The sequence below is a fragment of the Pinus tabuliformis genome, chromosome 1_2 (genome assembly GCF_031772625.1).
Source record: "Pinus tabuliformis cultivar Carrire ecotype Pingquan chromosome 1_2, CPIR1, whole genome shotgun sequence".
NCBI lineage: Eukaryota > Viridiplantae > Streptophyta > Pinopsida > Pinales > Pinaceae > Pinus > Pinus tabuliformis.
In genome coordinates this window covers 638,993,570-639,003,182 of record NC_142298.1, presented here as the reverse complement: position 1 = coordinate 639,003,182, position 9,613 = coordinate 638,993,570, and the positions used below count along the sequence as shown (strand labels likewise).

The following is a 9,613-nucleotide window of genomic DNA, read 5'->3' as shown; positions in this document are numbered from 1 at the left end:
GCAATTTTTTTTTTTTAGGTGCCCTCGTAAATATCTCTCGGACCCCTATTTCCAAACAACATTGTTTATGAAGGTCACAATTTCGCCGAGACAACAAAATTCTCACCGGAATCTGATGAATTTTTTTTCAAGAAATCCAATCGTGAGAGTGCTTGAATAATTTTTTTGATGGTGGAAATGGATTCGGCACCATCAAGAACCCACAGGGCACCCAAAATCCTAATGTTTGACAATTGTAACCGGGATTTCCAATTTTCAAAATCATGTTGGAATTTCCATTATTTTCCGAGCAAAATTGTGACTTCGTTAGACTATGACTTTACAAACTCCACCTCGGTTCCTACTCTTTGAGACTAATTATCAATTAAAATGCGTCATCTCCACCGCCAAGCGCATTGTTTCACTCATTTCCTCTCATGCATCGACATTAAACGATAAGCTATGTAGATCATGCTTTTATAAGTTATAATTTATTTAAATCACACATTTTTTTTTTGCTAGGTAATATGAGTCCTCAAATGGCTAGCATGCCTAACTTGTTGTTTGAGTAGTCGCTCCGACCCAGGGGCATATACGTTGTCAAAATTACTGATGGATCACACCAACCCTTAGCATAGATTTTTTCCCATAGAGCTTCCAAACTGGTGAAAATGTCACCAAGAAGTTCCTTAACAAAATGCCTTGTCACAATCTGCTCTTCACCTCGTGCGCATTTTAAATCACACATTTACCATCAAAATAAAATTCGTTTTTTTCAAAATAGTGAAAAATATATTATAATTCAGTTAGCAGTGGCAAGGTAAAATGTTAAATTTTTTTGGGAGGGTCTAGAGAGGAAACTGCTTGCATCAATAAAATCTATGTCACAAGGCATTCAAGTTTGATTGAACTTTCACACAATCTTGTCAATTGAACCTTGCTTTAATTGAACTTCACACAATCTTGTCTATTGAACCTTGCAAAACCTTGTTCACGTGTATCTTACAAATAGATACATAATTTTTGTTGTCCAACATTAGCATTAAAGGCTCAATGTTACTAAGAAAATTACAGTAAAAAAATGATCAAGAACCATCATTAATAGCTATTATTAGAAAAAACAAATGACGCATCCAATTAATTAAAAAAATCACACCACATAAAATAATCTCTTATAATCCATAAAAATAATATATTTTTACTCTTACTCAATACCTCTATGTCTTAAACCATAAACCTATTTCTTTATATTTCAAAAATAAAAACTCTTCATTAATAAAAAACAATTTATTATATATATATATAAATTTGTTATATAAATTATTTTGAAATAATTGTATTAAGAAAATTAATAAAATATACCTATTAAATTAATAATCTTAAAAATAAAATATAAATAATCAATAATATTTTTAAAAATAAATTAAATTAATTAATTTTAAATAATTAGGAAAATTAATTATTATTTTTTTATCCATATTTTATAACTTTAAAATAATTAAAATACATAAAAATATAAAATATAATTCACAAAAATAATGATAAAGATTAAATTCGTTTTATATCAAATCCATCAAATTATTTAATAAATTGCAACAGTCTTCTTAACCTCAAATCAATATATCATCTTTACTTTCCGTATAAATTATCATTTACAATGATTCCAAATTTACTCCATTATGGATTTATTTAGGTCCCAAGAATTTAATCGCGATCAAAACTCATTTCACTTAAAGGCCCGGTAGCGGGGTTGAATTTCAAAACATACTCACTTTTGCAATAAATAATTTTGACGGACGGTTTTGAACATTTTTAATTATATTTGACCAGTAAATCTGCCCACGATAAACAAATTATTCGTCAAATTCGAGACCTACTTGGTAGCTTACTCGGGTATCAAAAATATATATATATATATAGCTTTATCTAATCGTACTGGGCATTAATTGAGCTCTCCTCTCAGCCAATGAAACATTGCCAGAAAGAATTACATCTAACAAGTATATTTATGTACAATGTATATTTAAAGAATATATTGGATACTGGGCATTAATTGAGCTCTCCTCTTAGTCAATGAAACATGGTTACAAATAAGGTATATTTATGTATAGGGTGTATTTAAAGAATATTTTGGAATCCGAAGAGGATCAGAGATAGATTATTTGACTTTTTTCCTCATGGTGAGATATTACATGCTCAAAATATTCTTGAAATATACCATCTACATAAGTTCAATACTACCACACACAAAGGTGAAGAAACAAGTCATTTCCATGCTCGATCTGCTTAACGGAGTTACAGAGAGATTTGTACACAGTTTATCTCACAAAGGTGAAGAAACAAGTCATTTCCGTGCTTGATCTGCTTAACGGAGTTACAGGGAGATTTGTACAGAGTTTATCTCTAAAATATTATCTGTACAATTTCGAAATATACAATGTTGGTAAGCAGCTATCCTTTTTTTTCAGAAGAAATTAAAATCAATTCAGATAAGGATAGCTGCTGTTATCTGGACTGTCTATTCTGGAAATATTCTGAAAAAGTATACATAACCCTATCTCAAATTTGTATCATAACAGGCTACAGCTTTTATCTGTGAGACCACCTTCAGAGATCTTATGACGATTTCATCCCGTTCAAACGCAGACTTCGCTGCATGAATAATACACACAAAATTATCTTAGCTGACTTTCCTCTTCATTCTGAATATGAGAAAGAATATTGCAGATCGAGTTAACTTGTACATGGTCGGGTAAAAATGTTACTAACATATCCTAAATCCAGAAATTACCAGAAACTTGTGAATTTGCTGCAAAACAGGAGGCAAAGCTGAGATGAATTTCTCAACATCGCCTTCCATGTCTCCTAACAGCGCCATGAACTTCTCCCTTTCAGGGATTAATTTCAAACCCACCTGTCATACACATCTCTTTGCATAAATATATAGCAGATGAATCTCTTAAAACTATAGAAAATCTTGAAAAGAAAGAAAGAAAAAAAGGGAGTGGCTCACTTTGAAGGCTGCCGCAGAAATCCAACCATGCCATCGCTTTAATGTGATATTGTATGCATGTTCAACGTCCTGCTTCAGACTCCAGTCCGGCTGCTCCAAAAGATCGCGCAGCAGTACGACCGTAAAATCCATGGCCCTTTAAATCCCATAAAAATTCCCCCAAATACAGCAAGAATTCTGATCAATCAACCTCTATAATTTATCTTAGATTTATTCAGTTCAATCAACCTCCATCATTTTTCCTAAATTTCTTGAAACAAATACACATTACTAAAATTTACAGATCTTGCACCTTGTTAGCCAAAGTATGGCTCTTGTGCAGCTCAATGGCTTCTTTGCCGTTCCTTCTGCAACTTCTTTGCGGACAATTTCGTATAGGAATTTGTATTCGGATTTGCCAGACCCGCAGATTTCCTCCAGTCGCTGAGATTAAAATATAATTATTCTGTTAGGGATTCAACCTAGAGTTACAACAAGAAGTCTCAACAGTTTGAAAATCAAATTCTGTAATCCCAAGAAGTCTTAACAGTTTGAAAATCAAATGTAATCCCAATATCATTCATTCGGGGAGGATTACAATATCATTCAAGCAGCTTATATGTTAGTGACAGAAAAGCCAGATATCAATATCAAATTGGTGTATAAGATTTTTTTGTTTGTTTATGGGACTGGGACAAGGACTTACTTTCGAAATTTGACTGCTAAGGGATAGGACAAGAACCTACCTCAGAGATTTGATTGCTAAATCTACAAAAACATACATACTCTACCTCTTTGAACCTATAAATTCTTAGAGAAAAACACATGATCTTAACCATTAGACCCACTTAATCTATATAAATTTAAACATATTCAAATTATAAATATCTGAAATATCGAAGATATCAAAAATAACAAAAATTTCAAATAATTTAAATTTTTGTCATCCATACAATTTCAAAATATTCTTTCTACATCCACTACTCTATAGATATACCTATAAATGTGAATTATTAAAATGGTATATTTATACCATTTTTGAAATATCTCTGAATCTTATGAACAAAAACCCGTTCAAATAATTTAACTCTGCTATCACGTAATTCCGAAATATTCCCAAAATATACAATATAGATAAAATACCCTACTGATAGGAAAAGGGCTGTAGATTTGAACAATATGACAATATACCACAACTAGCCACAAATTCAATTTTGCATGGGTTCGATTCTCATTCGTAACAAAACTATCCCTACATGCCTGCCTTCAGAAAGTTCTTTCTCCAGGAAGTGCCCAAAGTTGTACCCATAAAAACAGGCAGTTATGGAGACGCAAGGCGGAAAAATGCTATTACACCTTGTGGACCTGTATGTATAAACTATAGCTAGCTATTACCAAAGCTAACCTAGATCAAAATTTTTCCCTGGTTAATTTCTCAGTACCACAGCTAGCATAAAGTCTATTTTGGCTAGGTTTGACTCAAAGCTCATTCACTGTAACTCTAGCTGAATATCCCTTAAAATAAAATTGGGAGATTCTGTTTAAAAAAGCTGCACATATAAATTTTCTTGAAGCTGAAACAAATAATCTCCTCGCTAAGACTGTTTACCTGAATATTTCCCACAATATCTGATCTTATAACGGCCATAGAAGGTCCAAGTTTATCTGCAACACAGGGTTTTTCTTTTGTTCTGTAAAATCCCTATCAGGGAAAGTAATAAATTCAGACACAATAAGAACAGGATCCCTTAAGGAGAAGAAGAAAACATAACGGCTAAATGTTTGAAGAGTATAAGCCACACATACCAAGAACAGGCACTACTGTTCGACAGGTTTCAACGAAATAATTGCTCAGAATTTCTCCTTCCATGGACTCTGAGGTTGCAGTTGCCTCAGGTGCTGCTTGTTGAACAGCAGGTACAAGTGCAGGTTGCGCCATCTGATTTATGTTTCTTTTCTTGTTCGGCTGTGCATACATCATGTTGATCTGCTGGATCTTTCATTCCATGGATATATATAAAGACAAGTTGAGCCCTGATATATGAAGGGAATCTGAAACAACGGGGTGTGACCGTCCAGTGCCACAAATAATTTTGAGATCCGGATTCATTTTGCAATGATTTCTGTCAGTACATTTCCGTCACCGAGATTATCCAAACACCGTATGTCATGGCGCTCACGTCCAGAGTCGTGAACCCTGTGCCTGTACGCCATGAGATGGGGCCTGCACAAAATATGTATAATATTGGCTTTGATTTGGCAATGTGGTAGAGATCCCTTTGGGTGGAGAGACACCTGTCTATTATTCACCGTTGACGTACAATTAAGTATCTATAAACATGTTAAAATTTTGTTGCGAAAATAATGGAAATTTTTTTTTAATGATTTTGAGAAAATTTAATAGATATTTTTTAAAATCAGCTAAGTTTGAAGATTTAAAGTTTTCGATGATGCTGAATTTATTTTTACTTTAAAATGATGATTTTAACATTACAATAAGCCTAAATTTTACCATTTAAATAAAATTGTAACATAAATCGACAACATTCTTCTATAACCATCTCAAACAATTTAAAGATACAATCCAATAATAAGTAAAAAAAATTTAATGATCACAAATCTTATGATCCAATCCTAAACAAAACTATATACACCTAAAAACTATCACAAACCTAATTTTTCAAATTTAAAAAAACACAACCCGTCTCAGAAATCAATGCCAGTTGCTTTCATCATCTACCTGTTCTATTTAAGGGCCCCATGTGAGGGACTAGGGAGTTGTTTGAGCGTGCTGGTTGTCTTTCGTCAAGTGTAGCGACTGATTTCGAACATCTGTTTTAATTAATTGTATTAACTAATATTTAATTGAGATGTTATCGTTGACTTTGTATTAAAATGTGAACGGAATCACAGAATGAGGCAAACTGCCACAAATTTCCCGAAACGAATGGGGCACGATTCATGACCAGGCATAATAAAGTTTTTCCCCAATATTTTTCAACAATAAAATTGGATTAAAATTGGGTAAGAATTTGTCAAAAAAATTTGGTAAGAATTTGTTGAAATTATGAATTTTAGTTACAGTACAGATATTTTTTTATGATATATATAGTAAATTGTTATAAGAGTATGATTTATGACGAGTATTATTTAAGTTTTTATCTTAATAAATTTTAGAAAAAATTTGTTTAAAATTATAAATTTCAATTATGAAATATGCATAATTTTATTATTTAATAAAAAATTAAAATTAAATTTATTTATACGTTCCGAAATTTATTATAAAAATTTATAAATTGATAAAAAATTATATTAACACATTCTTACAAAATTACCACAACATAGACTAACTAGATCAAATCTTTATAACAATTTTATTTACTGAAATAACTAAATACTCACCTTTTTAAATAAAATATAAATAATTTTTATATATTTTAATTAAAATTTTATCTATTATTAAAAATAAAAAAAAAAATTATAATTTTCGCTCGTTAAATCTATACAAAGATTCAATTTAAGAGTTTAAAATCATATGGTCAATCAACATATTGGATTGAGCTTTCCCCACATACAACACAATTTGTTTTAAAAACATTTAATAAAAAACAAAAACTATTTCTAAATTACAAATAAATTAAATAATAATATATTACAATTTTACTTAAAAATCATTACACCAAATTCTAATAACAAAATGCCAAAAATTGCGGAACCCAAAAAAATACACACCCCCAATTGCGGCACGCAAAGAAATACACACCACCTAACTCACGCGAGCCGATAAAACTCATATAATAATCCTCCTCAAGCATAGATATATATTTTAAAATTTAAATATATGTGGTTTGTTTCAAAGATTTATATTCAGCTTTTATTAAATTTAAAATAATTTTTTTAAATATTAATTCATTTAATAATAAGTTTATGAGCATAGATGAGATGGTGCTAAGGTGTATAAGATATTGTTTATTTTAAAACTTCAGATTTAAAATGCAGTGAATACACATCCAACCATATTAATGGTTGACGTGATATAATCTTTGTATAATTTTTATGGTTTCAATACCTATTTACAATTTCTTTCTCTTTTTAGAGATATATAACATTTTTTTCATTAATCATTATATATAAAATTTAAATTTAAATTATTTTTTAATTTTAAAGTTAAATTCAATATTAATTTTAATTTAAAATACAATATTTTTATTAAAATTAGTAGCGATCTAAAATAACAAAAAAGCGGAATCTAAAACTTATTATCTTATGAATAATGAAATACCATGAATGTCAAACACATCCATCATAATTATTCCCATTTAACGTTTCCTTATGAAATTTTACAGTTGGGATTCCGAAACATGTTCACTATGATTATTTACATTTTAATATAACAATACTGTGAAAATCACAAACACAGTTTTTATTATTTACATTTTAATATAATAGTATTTATAAATATAAAAATATATATTCTATATGTTTTGCCTTTTTCAAAAGATTTGTATTAGATTTTCAAGAAAATATTGTGTACAAAGATCATTTTAACTGGTTTATTTTTTCATTTTGACCAGACTTATTGATTTTAAATCATAGAAAATATTTGACATCGATTATTTCCTAGAGGCATCGAAGCCTTAGCATATTAGGAAAAGACAAAAAGATAACCACAAGTGATAGTAGCATATTGAGGAGGGGATTGGGGGGCATTACAGGGGCCTAAACGATCATGCATATGAAAATTTATATGTTCCACTCGTGCTTCTAGGCTGCGAAGGTGGTTGTTGGTGCGACGGTGGTTGTGGCGAAGGCTATCTAATTGTTTCAGAATTTCATTTTCACTGTATTGGATGTTTTTTATGTATGCCATGAACTCATTGTGGTCTTAATAACAATGGTCCATGAGAATCCATGTTGATTTGGATATTTCGAAGATGCTCAACGATGGACTCCATGATGGCAAGAGCCACAATGTGACCTGGAGAGCGAGATGGAGAGATGGTGGCAGTTTCCTCTGTCTCTCGACTGGCTGAATTGTCCGAGGACAAGCTCTAGCCTCGCTCGGGATGCCCTACACAGAAAATCCCCCCCTCCCTCCCCTCCCTCCCCCCGACCCCTCCTTGACGAGGCAAGCCCCATTGACGGGGCATGTTGAATATGACACGATGGAGCCACTAACTGAAAGGGAGGGTCAGAGAAGAGACCTCATTGCACCTGCAATAACAAGAAGAATAACTGAAACCATGAATGAATTGCCCTAGATGAGTACATACCAATAACCAAAAGACACAATCGGTAGCACATGGAGAGCCCTCATCGGCCCAGTCCCAAGCCCTGGGCAAGGAAGAATTCTTCCACCACTCACTTAACCCATTGTATACAACAACATAGCCCCGAGAGGACAAAGAAAAAATAACAATACCCGCTAGTTCTAATGGACACCCAAACCACCATAAGGGTTGACCAAAGACTAGGATAACGCCCTCCCACACACAAGAACCAAAGATAATTCCCAGTAGTGAATAGACAACAGGGCAAGCCCAGATATATACATAAAGACCCTCCCCCCCCTTGTGATGGCAAGCAACAGAAGTAACATACACATAAACCTTACCCCAAATAACAAGTGTGAGCTCCTGGAGCTTTAGATTCCTCAATGGAGTTCTGAAGGCGCGAAGACAGAACGACACCCTGACCTCTCGTGTTCTCGGATCCCAAGGGTAAGCCAACAATCTAACTCCGATCTAAATCAACCTAACATAAGCATCCACACTGCTGCTCAACCAAGATTGTAGCCCCAATAAATCGCCATACAACTAGACATATGCATCTCTATTCTCCTATCTACCAAAATTCATCGCCCAAACAACTAAACTGAAGAATCATACTAGACTTCCCATGTATTTAACTGTGAAATGTGCGAGCAATCTCGGCACTCGCTTTAAATAAATGTAAGGTCAACACATGGTCTCGAATTGATTGTGCATATGGAGGCGAGACGAGCCCCCATGGGCCTTCATATGATAAGCGTGATCATGGAGGGTCACCCCATCGGGGATATATTCTGGATGTTAAATACAGTTCGGGTGTTTAATTATATTTTCATAAGATACTATTTTTTAAATATATAACCTGCTAAAATGAAAATTTTGGTAATTTTAAATTAAAATATTTTAATAATAAATTCAAGTTTATATACGTTGGAATACCAAACGCAGGTATTATTATTTGCATTTTACATATTTTTATAATAAGTGAAAATGAAAATTTTAGTAAGTTTAAATTAAAACATTTTCTAATAATAAATATAAGTTAATATACCTAAGAATTTCAAACGTTATTATTATTTAGATTTTATTATAATAATGTTTTTGAAATTTTAAAAATATATATTATCGATGTTAAATACACTTATTCTGTTAAAGTATTTATGTTTTCATATAATTATATTTTTTAATATATGTCAACTTAAAGTTTAAGTATTTTCAACAATGTTATGTGTTTCAAATATAGATTTATGTTGGATGTTAATGAATATTAAAAATTTTAATTTAATTTTTTATTAAACATTTATAGTTATTAAAGGTTAAATTTTATTATATAATATGTATTTTTAAGCTTTTAGATTTTATTAATTAGAAA

General features: G+C 31.6%; 1 protein-coding gene across 2 annotated transcripts; it reads right to left on the bottom strand.

Annotated features, from left to right (window-relative positions):
- Nucleotides 1–2,475: 2,475 nt before the first annotated feature.
- On the bottom strand, nucleotides 2,476–5,185 carry LOC149207269 (glycolipid transfer protein 1-like). 2 transcript variants are annotated; one of them, XM_089393881.1, is made up of 6 exons: nucleotides 4,778–5,185; nucleotides 4,581–4,636; nucleotides 3,285–3,415; nucleotides 2,993–3,128; nucleotides 2,771–2,893; nucleotides 2,476–2,626 (listed from the first exon to the last, which is right to left on the bottom strand). In XM_089393881.1, exons 1-6 carry the CDS (start codon nucleotides 4,950–4,952, stop codon nucleotides 2,534–2,536), a joined length of 714 nt encoding a protein of 237 aa, XP_089250007.1. In that variant the 5' UTR covers nucleotides 4,953–5,185; the 3' UTR covers nucleotides 2,476–2,533. The 2 variants fall into 2 exon arrangements, with proteins under 2 accessions (XP_089250007.1, XP_089250008.1); XM_089393882.1 differs by having other exon boundaries at nucleotides 2,476–2,631; nucleotides 4,778–5,181.
- Between the last annotated feature and the right edge of the window lie 4,428 nt (nucleotides 5,186–9,613).

Coding starts and splice junctions, on each gene's coding strand:
- LOC149207269 (XM_089393881.1), bottom strand. CDS start 4,952: ATGATGTATGCACAGCCGAACAAGAAAAGAAACATAAATCAGATGGCG. Junction 3,416..4,580: donor ATATTGTGGGAAATATTCAG/GTAAACAGTCTT, acceptor TTTTAATCTCAG/CGACTGGAGGAAATCTGCGG. Junction 3,129..3,284: donor GCCATACTTTGGCTAACAAG/GTGCAAGATCTG, acceptor TGGGATTTAAAG/GGCCATGGATTTTACGGTCG.